Source organism: Triticum aestivum, chromosome 6A (genome assembly GCF_018294505.1).
Source record: "Triticum aestivum cultivar Chinese Spring chromosome 6A, IWGSC CS RefSeq v2.1, whole genome shotgun sequence".
Taxonomy (NCBI): Eukaryota; Viridiplantae; Streptophyta; class Magnoliopsida; order Poales; family Poaceae; genus Triticum; species Triticum aestivum.
Window position 1 is genome coordinate 457,074,282 of NC_057809.1, and position 24,415 is coordinate 457,098,696.

Sequence of the window (24,415 nt, forward strand, 5' to 3'; positions counted from 1 at the left end):
GGCCGGGCCCGGCACGCGGCACGCCTTAGGCCGTGCTTGGGCTGCTAGGCTGAGCACACGGGCCGGCACGGCATGACCCGATTATCTTTTTTATATCTTTTTTATTTTTTATATACCTATATAAGGCCAGTTGGCTTGGCATGCCAACGGGCTGGCCCGATTAGCAGTTGGGCCGTGCTGGGCTCTAAGGTGCAGCACGCGGGTTGGCACGGCACGACCCCGTAAGTAATCGTGCCTCGGCGGCCTGGGCCGTGCCAGCATGATTACAATCGGCTGGATCGGGCTGGACCAGGCCGGGCCGGCCCTTTTGGCAGCTCTGCTTGGAGTAGGGGCGTTATATAGCACCCGTGAGTCGGACGCGGAGTTTCTGCACCCGAGCTCAAATGAGCTCGGGTGAACAGTAAAATCAAAACTAAATCAAAAAAATTTTTAAAAAAAATCTAATTTTTTTTAGGAGAAACATTGACAAAAGTTTTAAGTGCTTGCAAAAATTCGCCATGAAATCACATTTCTAGAAGGCGTGGCAAAAAAAACAAAATCAGTACTCTGAAAAAGCTACTTTCAAAAGCATTTTGGAGCACTGAATTTGTTTTCTTTTTGCCACGCTTTACAGGGATGTGATTTCATGATGAATTTTTGCAAGCACTTAGAATTTTTGTCAATGTTTCTCCCAAAAAAATTAGAATTTTTTGAATTTTTATTTGATTTTTTTCAATTTTACTGTTCACCGAGCTCAAATGAGCTCGGGAGCAGAAAGGCACTTTCGCCGTGAGTCTCTTGTTACACGTGCACCGCGCAGAGTAATGAGCAAACGCCATCGCCAACTCGCTCAGGTGACCGGCCCATATCTTAGTCCTGAGCGATTTTTAGGGGTTGGATGTGACACAGACCCAACTCCTCCGCCCTAAGAAAACGAAAATCTGGCGCTTCATGTAGCACATTTGGCGTTTGGCCCGGTTTTCAGGAAGAAACTGGGGCAGAAGTTAGTATCATAACCGCAGTAGTAGCGGACACTGTTGAACTATAGGCGTCATCATGATGGTCTTTGAAACGGACTCTCAACTCTTGTCCGAAGCTTTAGATCTACGAAATCTTGATTCCTCACGTTATGTTGACATCGAGGACATGAAATTCCAGCTAAAGATGTGGCTCTCAAAACAAAGCTTTACGGTTCGTAGGCGTGATGCAAACTCGTTAGCACATGAACTAGCAAAAGTTGGTCGTATGTGTTTACCAAATAACACCATTAGCTAGAAATCTATTGTACCGCTCCAAATGGTTGTTTGTATCTCATGTGATTTGCCTCGACGCCGTTAAATTATAAAACTCTACTTTTGCTCAAAAAAAATATAAGGGACATGCTCTTGGGCCAGCTAATTTTTTAAAAAATATATAATATTTCACAAATGAGGGAAGTGAAAATACGAAATTTAAAAGGTGTTCAAGGTTGTCTAAAAGATCATAAACTTTTAAAGGTGTTCTTAAGTTGAAAAATATTAATCATAACGAAAAAACATAACGAAGCCAGAACGCAGATCATACGCGCCGAATGGGCCGGCACATTTCGCCTTTGGCTTCAGCGAAGCCGTAGGCGTCATATAGGATCCACTGTTAAACATATAATTTGGGAACTGCTCGACACCCCTAACCTGGGGTGTGGATATCTCATTATATAGAGGTACCCAAGGGGTACAATACAATGTTACAATACAGATATACAAAGGCTACGTATATACAGTCTAACACCCTCCCTCAATCTTAACTATGTCCTGAAGTACAAAGCAAGTTAAGATTGCGCCTACAGCCTACAAACTGTGGTTGTGGAAGAGGCTTCATGAAGATGTCAGCAAGTTGATCCTTTGACCAGGGCCGGCCCTAGCATCTTAGAGGCCCTTGTGCGAGTTTCATATAATGGGCCCTTATAATATACTCATTTTTTTTTTCAGTGAAGGACTTAGCACCTTTTCCAAATTCAACTAATTGATTTACAACTTAGATCCTTTATTTTTCTCACAACCGATGATAATTGCTTTTTTGGATCTTTATGACAAACAAAAAAGGAGAGAGCACCTGAATTCCAAAATCTTGGTTTTGGAGTAAATTAGAAGAAATTCTATGCTCCATCCATCCAATAATCAAAATTCATGCAAGGACACAACCTGCATAATTTACATGACTGCAATTTGAACAAAAATAGAGCAATCAAGTAGGTTAAACATCAACAATGGCTTATCATGAATTTTGATTATTACGTCAACTCATCATAACAGAAATAAACAGGCAAAGATCAAAGAATTGAGATCTAAAAATTTACCTGGAGGAGCAATGGCTTGATTGCTTCGCTTGAACAGTGCCTGGACTTCACGTCTGCATCGCCTGCCCTCAGACACTGACCACGGCTCTGTCGATGGACGGCCATGGTGTAGGTTGCTGCTCTCGCGTTCTTCCCAGGGGCCCAGGACAAGGATGTGTCACCGGCTGGCCAACATCCGTCGGGGTCCTTTGGGGCAGCGAGGAACCAAAGAAATTATGATTTTGGGGCAGTTTACAGGATGCGAGGAACCAAAGAAATTCATTGATTAACTTTGAGAATTGGGGCGCCTCTTAGGAATTTGGGGGCAATTAATTGGGAAAGAAGACGGAGAACGGAAACGAACGAGGGCGTGATTCAAGGAGCCAGCGAAGGAATCAGTTCGTGCGTGATTTTTTTCCTTGGTAATGGGCCAGACCTGTTTCTCTTGTGTAGTAGTCTATTTTTCTAGAGATATATGGGCCCCTGCTGAGGCTGGGCCCTAGTCCGTCGCACTCCTCGCCATGGCCCAGGGCCGGCCCTGCCTTTGACGAGATGAACTTGATACAGAGTAGCTTCTGTGCAACACGCTCCCGAACAAAGTGATAATCCACCTCGATGTGTTTTGTCCTAGCATGAAACACCGGGTTAGAAGAAAGATATGTCGCACCAATGTTGTCACACCACAGGACCGGAGGACGAGCTTGAGGAACACGCAACTCTCTCAATAGAGACTGTACCCATATGATCTCAGCAGTTGCATCAGCAACCGCTTTGTACTCAGCCTCAGTACTACTGCGAGACACAGTTACTTGTTTGCGAGCATTCCAGGCGATCAAGTTAGGACCCAGAAATACCGCATAGCCCCCCGTGGATCGCCTGTCATCTGGACTACCAGCCCAATCTGCATCAGAGAAAGCCGAGAGCTCATACGACGGTGCAGACTGAAGGAGCAAACCATAGGAGGCACTAAGACTGACATAGCGCAAAATACGCTTCACAGCTGACCAGTGAGACGTCCTCGGTGCATGCAAAAACTAACAGACACGGTTGACTACATAGGAGATATCAGGCCTGATAATAGTAAGGTATTGCAGACCACCAACGATACTGCGATACTCAGTAGCATCATCAGACGAGAGAGGGTCACCGTCAAGAGCAGACAACCGATCAGTGGCAGACATCGGAGTGTGAACATGTTTGCATGTGAGCATTCCAGCACGACGCAACAAGTCCAAGGCGTACTTTTTCTGAGTGAGAGTCAAACCAGCAGAGGACCGTGAAACCTCAAGACCAAGGAAAAAATGAAGAGCACCTAAATCCTTGACAGCAAAATCATCATGGAGAGCAATCACAAGGCGATCAGCAGCAGCAGCGGAGGTGTTGGGGAACGTAGCAGAAATTCAAAATTTTCCTACGTGTCACCAAGATCTATCTATGGAGAAACCAGCAACGAGGGGAAGGAGAGTGCATCTACATACCCTTGTAGATCGCTAAGCGGAAGCGTTCAAGAGAACGGGGTTGAAGGAGTCGTACTCGTCGTGATCCAAATCACCGGAGATCCTAGTGCCGAACGGATGGCACCTCCGCGTACAACACACGTACAGCCCGGTGACGTCTCCCATGCCTTGATCCAGCAAGGAGAGAGGGAGAGGTTGAGGAAGACTCCATCCAGCAGCAGCACAACGGCGTGGTGGTGGTGGAGGAGCATGGTGATCCAGCAGGGCTTCGCCAAGCACCGCGAGATACGAGGAGAAAGAGAAGTAGGGCTGCGCCAGGGAGAGGTCAGAAACTCATGTGTTGGCAGCCCCAAAGACCTCAACTATATATAGGGGAGAGGGAGGGGGTTGCCCCCCACCTAGGGTTCCACCCTAGGGGCGGCGGCCAGCCCAGATCCCATTTGGTGGGGCGGCCAGGGGAGGGGGAGAGGGAGGCGCACCAGGCATGGGCCCTAAGGCCCATCTGCCCTTAGAGTTTGCCCCCCCTCCTCCCCTTAGGCGCCTTGGGCCCTTGTGGGGGGGGCGCACCAGCCCACCTGAGGCTGGTCCCCTCCCACACTTGGCCCATGCAGCCCTCCAGGGCTTGTGGCCCCACCTGGTGGACCCCCGGGACCCTCCCGGTGGTCCCGGTACGTTACCGATAAAACCCGAAACCTTTCTCGTGACCAAAACAGGACTTTCCATATATAAATCTTTACCTCTAGACCATTTCGGAACTCCTCGTGACGTCCGGGATCTCATCCGGGACTCCGAACAACATTTGGTAACCACATACAAACTTCCTTTATAACCCTAGCGTCATCGAACCTTAAGTGTGTAGACCCTGCGGGTTCGGGAACCATGCAGACATGACCGAGACGTTCTCTCCGGTCAATAACCAACAGCGGGATCTGGATACCCATGTTGGTTCCCACATGTTCCACGATGATCTCATCGGATGAACCACGATGTCGAGGATTCGATCAATCCCGTATACAATTCCCTTTGTCTAGTGGTACGATACTTGCCCGAGATTCGATCATCGGTATCCCGATACCTTGTTCAATCTCGTTACCGGCAAGTCTCTTTACTCGTTCCATAACACATCATCCCGTGATCAACTCCTTGGTCACATTGTGCATATTATGATGATGTCCTACCGAGTGGCCTAGAGATACCTCTCCGTTTACACGGAGTGACAAATCCCAATCTCGATTCGTGCCAACCCAACAGACACTTTCGGAGATACCTGTAGTGTACCTTTATAGCCACCCAGTTACTTGTGACGTTTGGCACACCCAAAGTATTCCAACGGTATCCGTGAGTTGCACAATCTCATGGTCTAAGGAAATGATACTTGACATTTAGAAAAGCTTTAGCATACGAACTACACGATCTTTGTGCTAGGCTTAGGATTGGGTCTTGTCCATCACATCATTCTCCTAATGATGTGATCACGTTATCAATGACATCCAATGTCCATGGTCAAGAAACCGTGACCATCTATTGATCAACGAGCTAGTCAACTAGAGGCTCACTAGGGACATGGTGTTGTCTATGTATCCACACATGTATCTGAGTTACCTATCAATACAATTCTAGCATGGATAATAAACGATTATCATGAACAAGGAAATATAATAATAACCAATTTATTATTGCCTCTAGGGCATATTTCCAACAGTCTCCCACTTGCACTAGAGTCAATAATCCAGTTCACATCGATATGTGATTAACACTCAAGGTCACATCCCCATGTGACTAACACCCAAGAGTTCTGGGTTTGATCATGTTATGCTTGTGAGAGAGGTTTCAGTCAACGGGTCTGCAGCATTCAGATCCGTATGTACTTCGCAAATTTCTATGTCATCTTGTAGATGCAACTACTACGCTACATTTGGAGCCATTTCAAATAACTGTTCTACTTGGAGCTATTCTAAATTGTTGCTCCATTATACGTATCCGGTATCTCTACTCAGAGCTATCCGGATAGGTGTTAAGCTTGCATCGACGTAACTCTTTACGTCGAACTCTTTATCACCTCCATAACCGAGAAACATATCCTTATTCCTCTAAGGATAATTTAGACCGCTATCTGGTGATCTACTCCTAGATCACCTTTGTACCCTCTTGCCAAAAATGTGGCAAGGCACACATCAGGTGTGGTACTCAGCATGGCATACCGTATGGAGCCTATGACAAAAGCATAGGGGACGACCTTCATCCTTCCTCTTTCTTCTGCCGTGGTCGAGCTTTAAGTCTTAACTTCATACCTTACAACTCAGGCAAGAACTCCTTCTTTGACTGGTCCATCTTGAACACCTTCAAGATCATGTCAAGGTATGTGCTCATTTGAAAGTGCCATTAAGCGTTTTGATCTATCCTTATAGATCTTGATGCTCAATGTTCAAGTAGCTTAATCCAGGCTTTCCATTGAAAAACACTTTCCAAATAACCCTATATGCTTTCCAAAAATTCTACGTCATTTCTGATCAACAATATGTCAACAACATATACTCATCAGAAATTCTATAGTGCGCCCACTCACTTCTTTGGAAATACAAATTTCTCATAAACTTTGTATACACCCAAAATCTTTGATCATCACATCAAAGCATACATTCCAACTCCGAGATGCTTACTCCGGTCCTTAGAAGGATTGCTGGAGCTTTGCATACTTATTAGCATCTTTCAGGATTGACAAAACCTTCCGGTTGTATCACATACAACCTTTCCTCAAGAAAATCGTCGAGGAAACAGTGTTTGACATCCTATCTGCAAGATTTCATAAATCATGCTAATATAATTCCAACAGACTCTTAGCATCGCTACGAGTGAGAAAGTTCATCGTAGTCAACTCCTTGAACTTGTCGGAAAACATCTTAACGACAAGTCGAGCTTTCTTAATGGTGACATTTACCATCATTGTCCATCTTCCTTTTAAAAAATCCATCTGTACTCAACAGCCTTACGTCCATCGAGCCGTTCTGCCAAAGTCTACACTTTGTTTTCATACATGGATCCTTTCTCGGATTTTATGGCCTCGAGCCATTTATCGGAATCCGGGCCCACCATCGCTTCTCCATAGCTCGTAGGTTCATTGTTGTCTAGCAACATGACTTCCAAGACAGGATTACGTACCACTCTGAAGTAGTACGCATCCTTGTCATCCTACGAGGTTTGGGAGTGACTTGATCCGAAGTCTCATGATCAATATCATAAGCTTCCACTTCAATTGGTGTAGGTGCCACAGGAACAACTCTTTGTGCCCTGCTATACACTAGTTGAAGTGACGGTTCAATAACCTCATCAAGTCTCCACCATCCTCCCACTCAATTCCTTCGAGAGAAACTTTTCCTCGAGAAAGGACCCGATTCTAGAAACAATCCCTTATTGCTTTCGGATCTGAGACAGGAGGTATACCCAACTATTTTTGGGTGTCCTATGAAGATGCATTTATCCGCTTTGGGTTCAAGCTTATCAGCCTGAAACTTTTTCACATAAGCGTCGCAGCCCCAAACTTTTAAGAAATGATAGCTTAGGTTTCTCTAAACCATAGTTCATACGGTGTCATCTCATCGGAATTACGTGGTGCCCTATTTAAAGTGAATGTGGTTGTCTCTAATGCCTAACCCATAAACTATCATGGTAATTCGATAAGAGACATCATGGTATGCATCATATCCAATAGGGTGCAGTTATGATGTTCGGACACACCATCACACTATGGTGTTCCAGGCTGTATTAGTTGTGAAACAATTTCCACAATGTCTTAATTCTGTGCCAAACTCGTAATTCTGATATTCATCTCTATGATCATATCATAGATCTTTTATCCTCTTGTCACGACGATCTTTCAACTTCACCCTGAAATTATTTGAACCTTTCAATAATTCAGACTTGTGATTCATCAAGTAAATATACTCAACATCTACTCAAATCATCTGTGAAGTAAGAACATAATGATATCCACTGCACGCCTCAACACTCATTAGACTACACACATCATAATGTATTACTTCCAGCAAGTTGCTTTCTAGTTCCATTTTACTGAAAACGAGGCTTTCAGTCATCTTGCCCATGTGGTATGATTTGCATGTCTCAGGTGATTCAAAATCAAGTGAGTCCAAACGGTCCATTTGCATGGAGTTTCTTCATGCATATATACCAATAGACATGGTTCGCATGTCTCAAACTTTTCAAAACGAGTGAGCCCAAAGATCCATCAACATGGAGCTTCTTCACGCATTTTATACCGATATGACTTACGTGGCAGTGCCACAAGTAGGTGGTACTATCATTACTATCTTATATCTTTTTGGCATGAACATGTGTATCACTACGATCGAGATTCAATAGACCATTCATTTTAGGTGCAAGACCATTGAAGGCATTATTCAAATAAACAGAGTAACCATTATTCTATTTAAATGAATAACCGTATTGCGATAGACATAATCCAATCATGTCTATGCTCAACGCAAACACCAATCTCGATGGTAGAGGGAGGTGCGATGTTTGATCACATCAAGCTTGGGAACACATATCGCCAGCTCACCTTTAGCTAGTCTCCGTTTACTCCATAGCTTTTTATTTCGAGTTTACTAACATTTAGCAACCGAACCGGTATCTAATACCATGGTGCTACTAGGAGTACTAGTAAAGTACACATTAACACAATGTATATCAATATACTTCTATCGACTTTGCCAGCCTTCTCATCTACCAAGTATCTAGGGTAATTCTGCTCCAGTGGCTGTTCCCCTTATTACAGAAGCACTTAGTCTCGGGTTTGGGTTCAACCTTGGGTTTCTTCACTAGAGCAGCAGCTGATTTGCCGTTTCATGAAGCATCCCTTTTTGCCCTTGCCCTTCTTGAAACTAGTGGTTTCACCAACCATCAACAATTGATGCTCCTTCTTGATTTCTACTTTTGTGGTGTCAAACATCGCGAATATCTCAAGGATCATCATATATGTCCCTGATATATTATAGTTCATCACGAAGCTCTAGCAGCTTGGTGGTAATGACTTCGGAGAAACATCACTATCTCATCTGGAAGATCAACTCCCACTCGATTCAAATGATTGTTGTACTCAGACAATCTGAGCACAAGCTCAACAATTGAGCTTTTCTTCCTTAGTTTGAAGGCTAAGAAAATCGTCGGAGGTCTTATACCTCTTGACGCGGGCACGAGCCTGAAATCCCATTTTCAGCCCTCGAAACATCTCATATGTTTCGCGACGTTTCAAAACGTCTTCGGTGCCTCAACTCTAAACCGTTTAACTGAACTATCACGTAGTTATCAAAATGTGTATGTCAGATGTTCGCAACATCCACAGACGACATTCGAGGTTCAGCACACTGAGCGGTGCATTAAGGACATAAGCCTTCTATGAAGCAATGAGGACAATCCTCAGTTTACGGACCTAGTCCGCATAATTGCTACTATCAACTTTCAACTAAATTTTCTCTAGGAACATATCTAAACAGTAGAACTGAAGCGCGAGCCACGACATAATTTGCGAAGACCTTTTGACTATGTTCAGGATAATTAAGTTCATCTTATGAACTCCCACTCAGATAGACATCCCTCTAGTCATCTAAGTGATTACATGATCCGAGTCAACTAGGCCATGTCCGATCATCACGTGAGACGGACTAGTCATCATCGGTGAACATCTTCATGTTGATCGTATCTTCTATACGACTCATGTTCGACCTTTCAGTCTTCCGTGTTCCGAGGCCATGTTTGTACATGCTAGGCTCGTCAAGTTAACCTAAGTGTTTCGCATGTGTTCCGAGGCCATGTATGTACATGCTAGGCTCGTCAACACCCGTTGTATTCGAACGTAAGAATCTATCACACCCGATCGTCACGTGGTGCTTCGAAACAACAAACTGTCGCAACGGTGCACAATTAGGGGGAACACCTTCTTGAAATTATTATGAGGGATCATCTTATTTACTACCGTCGTTTTAAGTAAACAAGATGTATAAACATGATAAACATCACATGCAATCAAATAGTGACATGATATGGCCAATATCATATTGCTCCTTTTGATCTCCATCTTCGGGGCTCCTTGATCATCATCGTCACCGGCATGACACCATGATCTCCATCATCGTGTCTTCATGAAGTTGTCTCGCCAACTATTACTTCTACTACTATAGCTAACGGTTAGCAATAAAGTAAAGTAATTACATGACGTTTATGTTGACACGCAGGTCATAAATAAATTAAGACAACTCCTATGGCTCCTGCCGGCTGTCATACTCATCGACATGCAAGTCGTGATTCCTATTACAAGAACATGATCAATCTCATACATCACATATCATTCATCACATTCTTCTTGGCCATATCACATCACATAGCATACCCTGCAAAAACAAGTTAAACGTCCTCTAATTGTTGTTTGCTTGTTTTACGTGGCTGCTATGGGTTTCTAGCAAGAACGTTTCTTACCTACGCAAAACCACAACGTGATATGCCAATTGCTATGTACCCTTCATAAGGACCCTTTTCATCGAATCCGTTCCAACTAAAGTGGGAGAGACTGGCACCCGCTAGCCACCTTATGCAACTAGTGCATGTCAGTCGGTGGAACCTGTCTCACGTAAGAGTACGTGTAAGGTCGGTCCGGGCCGCTTCATCCCACAATACCGTTGAAACAAGATTGGACTAGTAACGGTAAGCATATTGAACAAAATCAACGCCCACAACTACTTTGTGTTCTACTCGTGCATAGAATCTACGCAATAGACCTAGCTCATGATGCCACTGTTGGGGAACGTAGCAGAAATTCAAAATTTTCCTACGTGTCACCAAGATCTATCTATGGAGAAACCAGCGACGAGGGGAAGGAGAGTGCATCTACATACCCTTGTAGATCGCTAAGCGGAAGCGTTCAAGAGAACGGGGTTGAAGGAGTCGTACTCGTCGTGATCCAAATCACCGGAGATCCTAGTGCCGAATGGACGGCACCTCCGCGTTCAACACACGTACAGCCCGGTGACGTCTCCCATGCCTTGATCCAGCAAGGAGAGAGGGAGAGGTTGAGGAAGACTCCATCCAGCAGCACAACGGCGTGGTAGTGGTGGAGGAGCGTGGTGATCCAGCAGGGCTTCGCCAAGCACCGCGAGATATGAGGAGAAAGAGAGGTAGGGCTGCGCCAGGGAGAGGTCAGAAACTCATGTGTTGGCAGCCCCAAAGATCTCAACTATATATAGAGGAGAGGGAGGGGGCTGCGCCCTACCTAGGGTTCCACCCTAGGGGCGGCGGCCAGCCTAGATCCCATCTGGTGGGGCGGCTAGGGGAGGGGGAGAGGGAGGCGCACCAGGCATGGGCCCTAAGGCCCATCTGCCCTTAGGGTTTCCCCCCTCCTCCTCTTAGGCGCCTTGGGCCCTTGTGGGGGGGGGCACCAGCCCATGCAGCCCTCCGGGGCTTGTGGCCCCACTTGGTGGACCCCCGGGACCCTCCCGATGGTCCCGGTACGTTACGGATAAAACCCGAAACCTTTCTCGTGACCAAAACAGGACTTCCCATATATAAATCTTTACCTCCGGACCATTCCGGAACTCCTCGTGACGTCCGGGATCTTTTTCGGGACTCCAAACAACATTCGGTAACCACATACAAACTTCCTTTATAACCCTAGCGTCATCGAACCTTAAGTGCGTAGACCCTACGGGTTCGGGAACCATGCAAACATGACCAAGACGTTCTCTCCAGTCAATAACCAACAACGGGATCTGGATACCCATGTTGGTTCCCACATGTTCCATGATGATCTTATCGGATGAACCACGATGTCGAGGATTCGATCAATCCCGTATACAATTCCCTTTGTCTAGTGGTACGATACTTGCCCGAGATTCGATCGTCGGTATCCCGATACCTTGTTCAATCTCGTTACCGGCAAGTCTCTTTACTCGTTCCGTAACACATCATCCCATGATCAACTCCTTGGTCACATTGTGCACATTATGATGATGTCCTACCGAGTGGGCCCAGAGATACCTCTCCGTTTACACGGAATGACAAATCCCAGTCTTGATTCGTGCCAACCCAACAAACACTTTCGGAGATACCTGTAGTGTACCTTTATAGCCACCCAGTTACGTTGTGACATTTGGCACACCCAAAGTATTCCTACGGTATCCGGGAGTTGCACAATCTCATGGTCTAAGGAAATGATACTTGACATTTAGAAAAGCTTTAGCATACGAACTACACGATCTTTGTGCTAGGCTTAGGATTGGGTCTTGTCCATCACATCATTCTCCTAATGATGTGATCCCGTTATCAACGACATGCAATGTCCATGGTCAGGAAACCATGACCATCTATTGATCAACGAGCTAGTCAACTAGAGGCTCACTAGGGACATGGTGTTGTCTATGTATCCACACATGTATCTGAGTTACCTATCAATACAATTCTAGCATGGATAATAAATGATTATCATGAACAAGGAAATATAATAATAACCAATTTATTATTGCCTCTAGGGCATATTTCCAACAGGAGGAACTGATGAGAATGATATCATCAACATAAACCAAAAGATACATCGTAACCTCAGGGCGCTGGAGGAGAAACAGTGACGTATCAGCTGTGGAGGGAGTAAACCCAAGAGCCTGAAGAACAGATCCAAGGCGAGCATGCCATGCACGAGGAGCCTGTTTGAGCCCATACAATGCCTTAACCAGACGACAGAGATGATGAGGTCGTGTCGGATCAACAAAACCAGGTGGCTGACGCATATAAACCTCCTCCTCCAGAATGCCATGTAGAAAAGCGTTCTGCACATAAAGCTGACGAAGGAACCATCCCTGAGTAACCGCAAGAGACATAGTAATCGAACGGTAGTAGGCTTGATGACGGAACTGAAAGTGTCTTCATAATCAAGACCATACCTCTGTTTGAAGCCCTTTGCAACTAACCGTGCCTTGTAGCGTTCAATGGAGCCATCAACATGTCTCTTGACTTTGAAAACCCACTTGGAATCAATGACGTTGACACCAGACACTGGAGGAACAAGACGCCATGTATCATTCTGTTGGAGGGCCTGAAACTCTTGTTCCATTGCAGCACGCCAATGAGGAATACTCAGTGCAGCCTGAAAGTGATGAGGCTCTGCAGTGGGATCGCCAGCAGTGTGAGCCATGCACGCCGCAAGCCACGCAACCGTGCCATCCGTCCGCTTCTTGGGACGAAAGACACCAGACTGGCTCCGTGTGCGAGGACGAAGAGTGACAGCAGGTTCAACTGGCAAAGTCGATGCAGCCGAGGATGTTGACGAGGCCAGCACCGAGTCGGATGGGTCAGGCACGCCGGTGACCGAGGCAGGGCTGGTCGGTGACCCTAGCGCCGAGGTGGACCGGGCCGAAGCAGGTGACGGGGCCTCCGGGCTGGCGGCAGCAGTAGCCGGCCCAGGCGAGAGACCCGCCAGTGGCCCGGGCGAGCCACGTGAGGCTGGCGCTGGCGAGGCCTGCGCCGGGCGAAGCGGGCGCTGGCGAGGCCACTGGTGCCAACGAGGCAAGCGAGCTAGGCGAGGCTAGCGCTGGCGAGCCCAGCGCCCGTGGGGCCAGCGTGGAGCCAGGCTGATCTGGCGCCCGTGAAGCAGGCGAGACGATGACGGGTTGGCGGGTGCCGCCCGTCATGCATGGCACATGCACATCCCGACCAGGAAGCTCATCGGTGACCTGTTCATCAAGTAGCTCGAGCCGAGCACCACGTCCAATACCTGCAGCATGATTAGGGAGCAACGAAGGGGCATATGCAACATCCACAAATTGACCAGGCGTAGGTGTGGACATAGACATCGGTGGTGTAGAAGTGGTAGGGTTAGTCGGAAGTGCACGAAAAGGGAAAACATTTTCATCAAACACTATGTCACGAGAGATGTAGACGCGGTTGGTAGGAATATGCAAGCACTTGTACCCTTTGTGAAGAGAACTATACCCAAGAAAAACACACTTCTTAGACCAAAACTCTAGCTTGCGCTTGTTGTAAGGACGCAAGTGAGGCCAACATGCACAACCGAACACTTTGAAAAAAGTGTAGTCTGGAATCTCATTAAGCAGAAGTTCAAGAGGGGTTTGCATTTTCAGAAGTCTCGAGGGAAGCCTGTTTATGAGAAAACAAGCTGTGGAGAAGGCATCACTCCAGAACCGAAACAGGACGGAGGCATGAGCGAGCAAGGTTAGACCAGTTTTAACAAGATGGCGATGCTTACGCTCGGCAGTACCATTCTGCTGATGTGTACGAGAACATGACACGCGGTGTGAAATCCCAAGTTTGTTAAAAAACGAGTGGAGGTTGTGGTATTCACCCCCCAGTCGGATCGGACATGGATGATTTTCTGCTTAAGAAGACACTCAACGTGTGCTTGAAACTGAATGAAGACATCGAACACGTCAGACTTACGTTTAATAAGATATAACCAAGTAAAACGGCTGTAAGCATCAATGAAACTGACATAATAATTGTGACCACTAACGGATGTCTGGGCATGACCCCATACATCAGAAAACACAAGCTCAAGAGGATGTTTCACAACACGAATAGACTCTGAAAAAGCAAGTTGATGACTCTTGCCCAGCTGACAGGAATCACAAAATAGTTTCAGCAGTTTTATTGGACACAACTGGAAGATCATGATGATGCAAAACATGTCGAACTATGGGAGCCGCCAGGTGACCAAGGCGCGCATGCCAATGTGTAGGCGACACACGAACACCACTGAACACCTGAGGAGAGGACGACATGGAAGGTGGGCATGGCACATCAAGTGCATACAGGCCATGGCGAAGACGACCGCTAAGCAAAACGACCCTCGTGTCCCGATCCTTGATAAAGAAACGAAAAGGGTGAAACTCAGCAAGGACATTATTATCACGAGTAAGTTGAGGAATAGACAAGAGACTACGCGTAGCAGAAGGAACACGAAGGACATTAGAGAGATGTAATGTGCGAAAGTTGTGTGCAAGGAGAGAGGCCTGACCAACATGGGAGATGCGCATACCTGCTCCATTCGCGGTGTGCACCTGATCATGACCACGGTATGGCTCCTGAGTGGAGAGCTTACCCATCTCACCGGTGAGGTGGTTGGTAGCTCCAGTGTCCATGTACCATGTAGGATCAACAGAGTAAGACGGAGTACGGCCATGATCATGACTCGTCACGGCAGCGGCGGCTTGCTCGTCGTTCCCTTTGCCGTTGTTGCCGAGGCCCAGAAATCTTGTTTGTAGTGACGATGGCAGCGAGAGGCAATGTGGCGTTCAAGACCACATAACTGGCAGGCCTGTTGGGCACCACAAGAAGAACAACACGCCACCGGCCGGTTACCACCTGTGATGGTCGGAGCACTGCCCCGCGAGGCCGGTTGTGAAGGCAGCGCCGGTCTGCCTCCTGAAGATGATGACCGTTGGGACTTGCCACGAGTTACGGCATTGGCGGAGGCGAAACTGGGGGAGGCGCGGCGCGCCTTAATGCGCTGCTCACGGCCAAGCAGACGCGCATAGAGCTCACGAGGTGGAAGCGGGTCATCACGGCCATGAACATTCTCGATGAGATTGTCATGATCATCATCAAGCCCATTAAGCACGAAGGTGTTGAACTCCTCATCCTGCAGCGACTGGCCAACCGAGGCCAACGTGTCGGCGAGACCCCGCATCTTGTTGAAGTAGTCGGTGATGCTGAGGTCACCAAGCTTCGTCTCACCCAGCTCGGTGCGTATAGAGTGAGCACGCGCCTGAGACTGAAAGGCAAAACTGGTGTGAAGCGCCGCCCACGCCTCCCGGGACATAGCAGCGAAGATGACCAGCGACGAGACGCTCGGGGTGAGCGAGGACTGGATGGCGGAGAGGATGGTCTGATCCTGAGCCACCCAGGTGTGGTACGCCGGGTGATGAGGGGGCGGACACGGGATGGATCCGTCAAAGTAGCCCTCCAGATAGCGACTCCGCAGAAGAGGGAGCACCTAGGCACGCCAGGACAGGTAGTTGTCCGGCGCGAGCTTCACCGGCAGCAGATGCGAGAAGTAGAACGGCGCAGGCACCGTGGCCAAATCAACATGGGCATGCGGCGATGCATACAGGCCCATCGACGAGGCCACCCCAGGATGCACGGGATACACCGGGTAGGACGGGTAGGAGCCGGGGGACGCCGCCCTGGGAGCACCATAGTGTGTCGCGGGGGCGCCGTAGGGTGTCACAGGGGCACCGTGGTAGGGTGCCGCGAGGGCGCCGTGGTCGGCCGCGACCGAAGCCGTGGGCGGCGATGCAGCCGCAGGTCCATGCGGGTGCGGGGAAGATGCCAGGTAGGGTTGAGGCGGCGCGAGCGCCGAGTAGGGTTGCGGCGGCGGCGCGCCGTAGTAGGAGTGAGGTGGCGGGACGCCGTAGGGCTGCTGCAGGGGCGACGTGCCATAGGGTTGGGGCAGCGCCGGCCAAGACGACGACGGCGGCGGCCCACCATGGGTCGCGGAAAGGCCGCCCGCAGGAGGAGCAACGTCAGAGGGAGCACTGATCGGGGTGGCACCGCGGTCTCCCGATCCGATCGAGGAGCGAGGCGATGACGAGGCACCATGGGCCATCGCGAGAGGCTGCGAGGCAAGAAACGGCGAGGCAGTAGCGAGAGCCGGCACCGCGGCGGCGGCGGGAGGAGCCAAGATCGGTGCGACGGCGGCGGCAGCGGAAGACATCGTAACCTAAACTGATACCATGTTAAACATATAATTTGGGAACTGCTTGACACCCCTAACCTGAGGTGTGGCTATCTCATTATATAGAGGTATCCAAGAGGTACAATACAATGTTACAGTACAGATATACAAAGGCTACGTATATAGAGTCTAACATCCACCGCCCACGAGTAGAGCTGCTCGGACGATTTTTTTTCAAAACTGTGATGATTTTTATAGCAAATTCGGAATCTATACGTTCTCACGCACCAAAATCAAAAGTAGCACCCCATCGGCCTCCAGTTGGCCGAAGAGGGGCTCTTCGGCCTGCGGTTGACCGAAGTGGGCTCTCCAGCCTCCAGTTGGCCGAAGAGTGCCCCAACTGGGTTGAAAAGGACTCTTTGGTCTACCGTAGGCCGAAGAGCACTCTTTGGTCAACCGTAGGCCGAAGAGTCCTCGGGCCCCAACTTTTCGCATTAACAGGAGGCCGAAGCTGCATGGCTGCGCTCTTTTGCCCATGCTAGGCCTTGGGCCCCAAAGAATACTCTTCGACCTACGGATGACCAAAGAGCACTCTTCGGCCAACGGTAGACCAAAGAGTACTCTTCGGTCCAGTTGGGGTACTCTTCAGCCAACGGGAGGCTGAAGAGCCCACTTCGGTCAACCCGCAGGCCGAAGAGCCCCTCTTCGGCCCACTGGAGGCCGACACGGTGCTAGTTTTGATTTTCTTGTGTGAGGACATATAGATTCTGAATTTGCTATAAAAACCATCACAGTTTTGAAAAAAAATCTGCTCGGACTCCCAAGGAAGTTTGCTGCTGTACCACAGTCAACACACGCCACCTGCGCCCCCGCTTCGCCGCGCAGCGCACACCAATCTGCCCACGCGCCGCCCGGCCTCTCCTCTTTCTTCCTACGCGCGCCGAGAGAAGATGGGGAAGCGATGGATCCCGCTCGAGGCCAACCCCGACGTCATGAACCAGGTGAGCACGGCCTCCTCCCCCCTCCCCCCACCCCCGGTGCTAGGGTTTTGCTTCCTTTTCGTCTCGGGCGCGCTCTCGCTCACAGACGGCGCTTCCGCCGCGTGTTGGCGCCGATGCCTGCAGTTCATCTGGGGACTGGGAGTCACCGAGGGGGAGGCGCAGTTCTGCGACGTCTACGGCCTCGACGACGAGCTGCTCGCCATGGTGCCCCAGCCCGTCCTCGCCGTCATCTTCCTCTACCCGCTCACCTCCCTGGTAAAATTCCCCGTGATCTCCCTCGAGAGGCCTTCTTCGCTTTCGATTATGCGATGCGGAATTGTGATGGGTTTGTTGCTTTCCGGGGCGAGCAGGATGAGAAGGTGGAGGAATACGATGCTTCTGCCACCTCGACGGCAGGGGGCAAGGTACGGCCGTGTTGTTCTGTTTACTTTTTGTTCCTCCGTAGCGCACCTTCTGTGTTCGACTGAATGCTTCAGCAACGTTGTGCTCCTTTAACCCTAGATCGGTGCCTAGGTAGAGAAGGTCTAATTTAACTGTCTTGCTAGCATACCTTCCAACTTTGAGGTAGGGTCTTTTGTTAACCAGGTGTTTTTCACAGAAAGCGGGGACATTATATTTTTGCTTTTTTTGGTTAAATATCTCTGTGGGGTTATTATACCTCTGCTGTCTGAAATAGAGTCTTGGTTCCGCGGTGCGAATGTTTCTTGTACAATGTCGTGTTACAACAACATCATGACAATGCCTTCTTCTTTTATGTTGTACTGTTGCAGAGGTCCAGAAAAATGTTGATCTTGGTAATTATTGTTTCTATTTTACCAAACAGTTGTTGTTTATGATTTTTTTTCCTTGTTGAGTTGTGATCTTTCCCTCTACCCACAGTCTGGCACATTATTCTGTTGTTGATATTACAGGTATAAGTGTATGACAATGAAATCTGTAATCTGAAATCTGGATCATGTGTGCTCAACCAAAGCATAAGTGGCCTGCTTTAGAGATTATTTTGGGTGGAACTGAGTGCTTAGTTTTTGTTACGGGTTGAATTATAAATTCTTTGAGTGCAACCATACGGACTATTGTTCTGAGTCGTATAATGTATATCTTGACTTTACAATTTAATCAAGCCATTATCCTAGTTATTCTGCAATCACATAAATTATAGGCATTTTAGGTTGAAAACACTTTGTTTGCCATACTCGAGTTAGATGTGCTACAAGCCTACAACAGATTAGGATAAGGATATTATTCTTTTGAGCCTGTGTGCATTGTGCCTTACTAATATTTGGTAACTTGCCAACTTACCACATATACGAAGTGTGGCATGACATTTATCCAAGCTACAATGATTGCTATGTTGGTCACCTGTGTGTACTGTCGCTTAGTTTTGCACCATAGCCTTCAGAGAGAGAATGCATAATCAAACACAACAGATCTTGGCCATGTTTGGCATTGTTGTGGATTACCATTATCTTTTTGTCTCGCTTTGTGGTTTTACTTATTTTAGTGTCTGTTTGACCCTCTTTTGTCTGCTTTTGTGGCTAATTTTCTACAACGGATTGTTAAATAAGCACAACACATAACAGTTCAGCAACAACAAATCAAGCCTTTATTCTGCCAATCATATTTCACGTCACCGGAGGCTTTTTGATACCCTGTCTATATTGCATTTTTCAGCGTGTTATTCAGTAAACAATGTTTCACCCTTGATTCCTCTTTATAGGGTCTTGCCTGTATTATTTTCTTGATCTATCCTGCATGTTGAGAGTGCCAGTAAACAGTAGATAGATCCAAATTCTCTTTTATTTCACTTGTGCATGATGTCAAACTGCACATTAGTTTGCAGGTCACTGGAACTTGAGCACATGTTCAAATATTGAGATCTGTTTTGGCGGGAAAAATATTATCAAGTGGTGGGGTGTATGCAGATAAGGTTTACCTTTCTAATCCAATAACTTTAACTTGGTATGTAGGATTCAAGCAAGAAGGTGTACTTTACAAAACAGACTGTTGGCAACGCTTGTGGAACAGTTGGTGTTATTCATGCAATAGGGAATGCTGCATCCGACATCAAGCTGGGTAATTGTTGCGACTTTTCATTACACTTAGATAATGCGCTGCATTCTATGGGCTACTATTGCACAGAAGGAAAGCTGCCAGTTAGCAACAATCCAATAGACAGAAAAACTTTAATCAAGTTATGCTTTCTCAGTGATTCAATATTTTTTCAAGTATTCCCAAACAATATGGCAAACATCCAACACTCTGCTTGGTTTGGTCATAATATAAATTAGTTGCACCTGGTTTTTGAACTTCAAAGCATCCCCTGTTTTGCTGCTTTTACTAAAATGGGCAAAAAGTTACATAGGATGTAGTGAAAGTGGCTTGACTGTGTTGAGAATTGAGAGTAGATGATCAGCAAATGTAAAAGAAGAAATAGTACTCCCTCCGATCCATATTACTTGTCGCTCAAACGGATGTATCTAGCACTGAAATATGTCTAGATACATCAATTTCAGCGACAAGTAATATCGATCGGAGGGAGTAATGAGTTTTATGACTATTTCACATGATTTTCAGCATATACCCAACTCAATAGTTCATATCCTGATCTAACTTTCTAGCACATTAAACGCATCTGCTAATATATATGCATTTCACAAGATTTATTGACTCCTTTCTTCTTTGCAGTTGAGGGATCTTATTTTGATAGGTTTTATAAACAAACAGCTGACATGGATCCAGTTCAGGTTAGTATCTGGAAATAGATAAATTCATTGATATCTCCGTAATGAACTTATGTATTATCCTCATGCACAACATGTTTGCTATCTTTAGCGTGCTGTCTTTCTCGAGGAGGATGATGAGATGGAGGGTGCTCATGCTGTTGCTGCTACTGCTGGTGACACTGACGTAACCACTCTCATCCCATTCTTATTGATTGTCCACTAAATATACTCGGCTTTGCAAGGAATAACCAATTACATTATGATAGTACCACACTTCAGTTATGGAAAAATAAGTTTAAATGGGCCTTTAGGGCGATTTGCCTTGTCTAAAATAGTGATGGTAGGAAATACAACCATATCAAAGCTATCCTCAAATTTGAGGTTGGAATGTGCGCCTTTTACCAATTGTCTTCCTTGTGCAGGTAAACGTTGAGGTGAATGAACATTTTGTCTGTTTCTCCTGTGTTGATGGTAGGTAGCACACTAGCCTACTTTAATACTAAAATATTATTGGCAGTAGTTATCTGTTGGCTAACAAATATGTAATTTGTTTTGGCATGCAACAGGTGAACTTTATGAGCTTGATGGACGAAAATCAAAACCGATATCTCATGGCCCTTCATCACCTGAGACCTTGCTGCAGGTCAAATATTCGTCCCCATCTTCTATTTTATACTTATATGACATAAAAGAGTGCTTATATTATTGGACTGACAAATCTGATTTCAGATTTTTAGCATTTCCGATATTGGTTTGCTTTTTCTATTGTCCTGTTAGCAGTTTGTTTTATCAAAAAGTTTGTCACTGTTTTCTTATTTCTAAATGGAAGTTGTAAATTATATCTGCACATTGGTACATCCTAAATTAGTAAAATATGCTCAGTATTGAACTTGGTTTTCAGCAAACATTTCCTCATCTTTTCTGATGCCTTCATTGTATAGTAGTTTTAATTTCTGGATTTGGTTGATTCCCTCTATATTTGAACTTAATAACCGTGGATTTTTTTGTAAAATCTGTTCTCAGGATGCTGCAAAAGTCATCAAGGCCAGAATTGCGACGAACCCTAACTCGTTGAACTTCAACGTCATGGTTCTTTCAAAACAGTGAATCGGTGATGTAAGGTGGAATGGATAGGCTTGGTCTTTTCCATTCTCATGGGCTGGTGCCTGATAGTCAGCATAGCCCGTCGGAAAAACAGAGACTTGTTGCCTAAAAGTAAACTGTGCTCTTTGTGCAGAAGTTATGTCTTTGTCTTCTGGCTTTTGTATCAGAAATAAAAAAGGAGTATTAGTTGCTGGATTGAAAAATGTCTACTATATACTTTTGGTGCCTTTTATCGTTCTTATTCCTATCAAACCGACGGCAGCTTTAGACGCAAGATGAGGGAATGCATTTCTATTCAAATACACAATTTATAGTTATGCCATAAAATCCAGCTGAAACAGTCATGAAAAAGAAGTCACAACTCGGTTATCTCTGTTTTGCTCTCGCATTTCTTTCATATTTCAAAACCCTACAAGAACTAAAATCTTATACAGTGTGTAGAAAGGAAATATCTCCAAAACAAACGTAGTATGTACTGTATGCGACTACTGCACGTCGCTGCCGTGTCTGCACACCGCGTCGAGAGCGGTGGCAAGCGACGCCGAGAAGGTGGCCATGGCCTGGAACACCGCCGGCAGCGTCCTCTGCACGCCGGCGACCGCCGAGGACCTGGTGGCGTCGATGGCCATGGCGTGCCTCTTCATCTCGCCCTCGAGCTTCCTCCGGCACGCGTCGATCTCCTCCTTGCGCTGCACCACCTCGTTGTGCGCGTGGTGCACCTGCCGCATGTCGTGCTCCATCCAGTGCCGCCCCCGGTTCCACAGCGCGAGCCCCGCCGGCGCGTACGAGTCGTAGTGGCTCTTCTCCACCTGCCGCAGCATCCGGGACTTGCGGTCCAGCTCGCGGGTGCACTGCGCCACCCGGCGCGCCGCCCGGAGCTCGTCGCCCTGGTGCGCGTACAGCGCGTGGGTGGCACCGGCGAAGTTCTTGATGGACTTGAGCACCTCGGCGCAGTGCACGCCGTCCAGCGCCTGCCTCCACCGGTCGACGAAGGCGGCGAGCTCCGCGGCGACGGGGGAGGCCGGGGCGCCGTCCGCGGACGGCGCCAACGTCAGCTTGAGCCAGCCGTGCAGGGCGGCGACGTAGTCGCGCTGGTGCTTGGCCAGGTGGCCCAGCGCGGCGCACCAGGCCGACATGGCGGCCTCCAGCGCCCGCGTCGCCCCGTGCTGGATCTCCGTGGTCGCGTCCATGGACGTCCGGCCGCTGAGCCCGCGCAGCTGCTGCGCTATCAGGCACTGCGCCTCGTGGTGCTGGCGCATGGCCTTCCACATGTCGCGCGTGGCGTGGCAGAGCCCCAGCACCTGGCGCGCGAGGTGGGTGTCCCGGAGCTCGGAGATGGCCGCGGAGCCGGCGTGCGCGGCCTCGGACGCCGTGGCGAGCTGCGCGCGCGCCCTGTCCCACGCGCCCTTGAGCTTCTGGATGTCCACGTTGATCTTCCTGCTGTACTCCTGGTCCCGGAGCGCCGCCAGCTTCTTGTCGTGGCGGACCTGCAGCCGCTCCCTCGCCTTCACCTCCTTGTACAGCTTCTTCTCCCAGACCATGAGCTGCTGCAGTGTGGAGCTATGCCGCTTGCCGATCCGGTCGTGCATGCCGTCGACCCCGTCGTGCGAAACTGACGGCGACGACGACGACGACATGCAGCAAAGCACGCCAAAGAAGCTGCTCGCTCCACCTGCAGAATATTTCACATGCACTCTGTTAAATGTCAGCTTCGAATGTCTCACACGTGCGACGCTGGCAAGTGGAGGTTTGCGAGACACTCAGGCAGCAGGGTGGTTCACCACTGTACTCGGCGTTGCCGGCCTCGAGGAGTTTCGACACCGGGTCGCCGGCGGCGGTAGCCCTGAGGAAGTACTCCTCCAGCCCCGCGGCGACCTCCGCGAGGCTCCGGTGCCTCACGGCCACCCGCAGGTCCTCCCCGCCAACGACGCCGCCCTCCGTCCGCGCGGCGGCGGGAGGCGCCTCGGCAGCGGCAGCGGCAGCGCCGTCCTGCTGCGCCGGCTGGATGGAGCGGAGGAGCGGCGGCGGCGTGGAGGGGGCGGGCGCCGGGCGGTGCACGAGCACGGCGGGCGGGGTGTGGTCGGACACCGGGAGCGGCTCGCCGAGCGCGAAGTGGGTGAGCGCGGACGCCACGAGGCCGAGCGAGCCGAGGTAGCCGGCGTGCGAGGCCGCGAGCTGGCGCCGCGCCCGCACCGCCTCCCGCATGAGCCGGCGCCGCTCCCTGCACCGCCTCGTGTGCTCCCGCGCCGCCGGGCGGGCCGCGTCCCCCTGCTGGCGCGACCACGCCATCCCCATTGCCCGCGTTCGCTTCGCGAGCAGGAGCTGCCGTGGAGGGGTGGATGGAGGTGGGAGTGAGAGTGAGCCTGGCTATGAGCGGCGAGCACACACTGGAGAGGATGCGGAGCTCGGGAAGTTGAGCTAAGCTAAGTAAGGATCGCGATATATAGGTGTGGTATTGTGTGCTAGTAGAAGGCTTCCTTGAGGGACGTGATTGATTATCGGTCGGTGTCGATCGGCGGGGCGGCGCGTTGTTGTTTATGAACGATCAGTCAGTCAGCATAAGGCTGGTCATAGTAGAAGTAACATAGGTAGTAACATAGATGCCACATAAGCAAAATTGGTAATGTGGCAAGTAGTTAATGAGGAGAGAGGCAAATAGAGTAACATAATATGTTACCATCACATAGCGGTTTTCAATGCATAATGAGTCTACAAAGTAATAAATGAAGGCAACTATGTTACCACACCTATGACACTACCCACTATGAAGGTAGTAACATAGACTAGTAACACATATGTTACTTGTCTAAGTTACTCTCCACTATGACCAGCCTAAGAAAGGCGAAAGGCAAAGCTGGGGGAAGAATGATACTGCTAAGGAAAGTGGTAGGAGAAAAAGGAGCGCGCGTTTCGCTTGTTCGGATGGATGTATTTCGGGGGTTTGGTTGGTACACCAGAAGCTCGCGGCCACGTACTATACCGCTGCTGCTTAATTATTTGGCGCGCTTTGGAGAGCAGGGTGAGTGAGTATATGCAGACACGCACTATCTATCTCCCGGTCTTCGTTTTGCTGATTCAGTGTCGGTTCGGGAGCGCGAGTGCTGTGTACGTAGACGGACGAAATGCGCGCGCTTTACGTAACTTTA

General features: G+C 48.5%; 2 protein-coding genes across 2 annotated transcripts; one reads left to right on the top strand and one right to left on the bottom strand.

The window, feature by feature from the left end:
- The first annotated feature begins 17,223 nt into the window (after positions 1–17,223).
- Positions 17,224–21,472, top strand: LOC123127891 (ubiquitin carboxyl-terminal hydrolase 3). The gene is made up of 9 exons (XM_044547751.1): positions 17,224–17,442; positions 17,566–17,697; positions 17,793–17,846; positions 19,410–19,515; positions 20,128–20,186; positions 20,275–20,349; positions 20,588–20,636; positions 20,732–20,808; positions 21,189–21,472. The coding sequence occupies exons 1-9, from the start codon at positions 17,392–17,394 to the stop codon at positions 21,270–21,272; spliced, it is 687 nt and encodes a 228-aa protein (XP_044403686.1). The 5' UTR covers positions 17,224–17,391; the 3' UTR covers positions 21,273–21,472.
- A 121-nt stretch (positions 21,473–21,593) lies between these two features.
- LOC123127890 (protein ROLLING AND ERECT LEAF 2-like) lies at positions 21,594–23,780 on the bottom strand. Its single transcript, XM_044547750.1, has 2 exons — positions 23,051–23,780; positions 21,594–22,941 (listed from the first exon to the last, which is right to left on the bottom strand). Exons 1-2 carry the CDS (start codon positions 23,562–23,564, stop codon positions 21,755–21,757), a joined length of 1,701 nt encoding a protein of 566 aa, XP_044403685.1. The 5' UTR covers positions 23,565–23,780; the 3' UTR covers positions 21,594–21,754.
- Between the last annotated feature and the right edge of the window lie 635 nt (positions 23,781–24,415).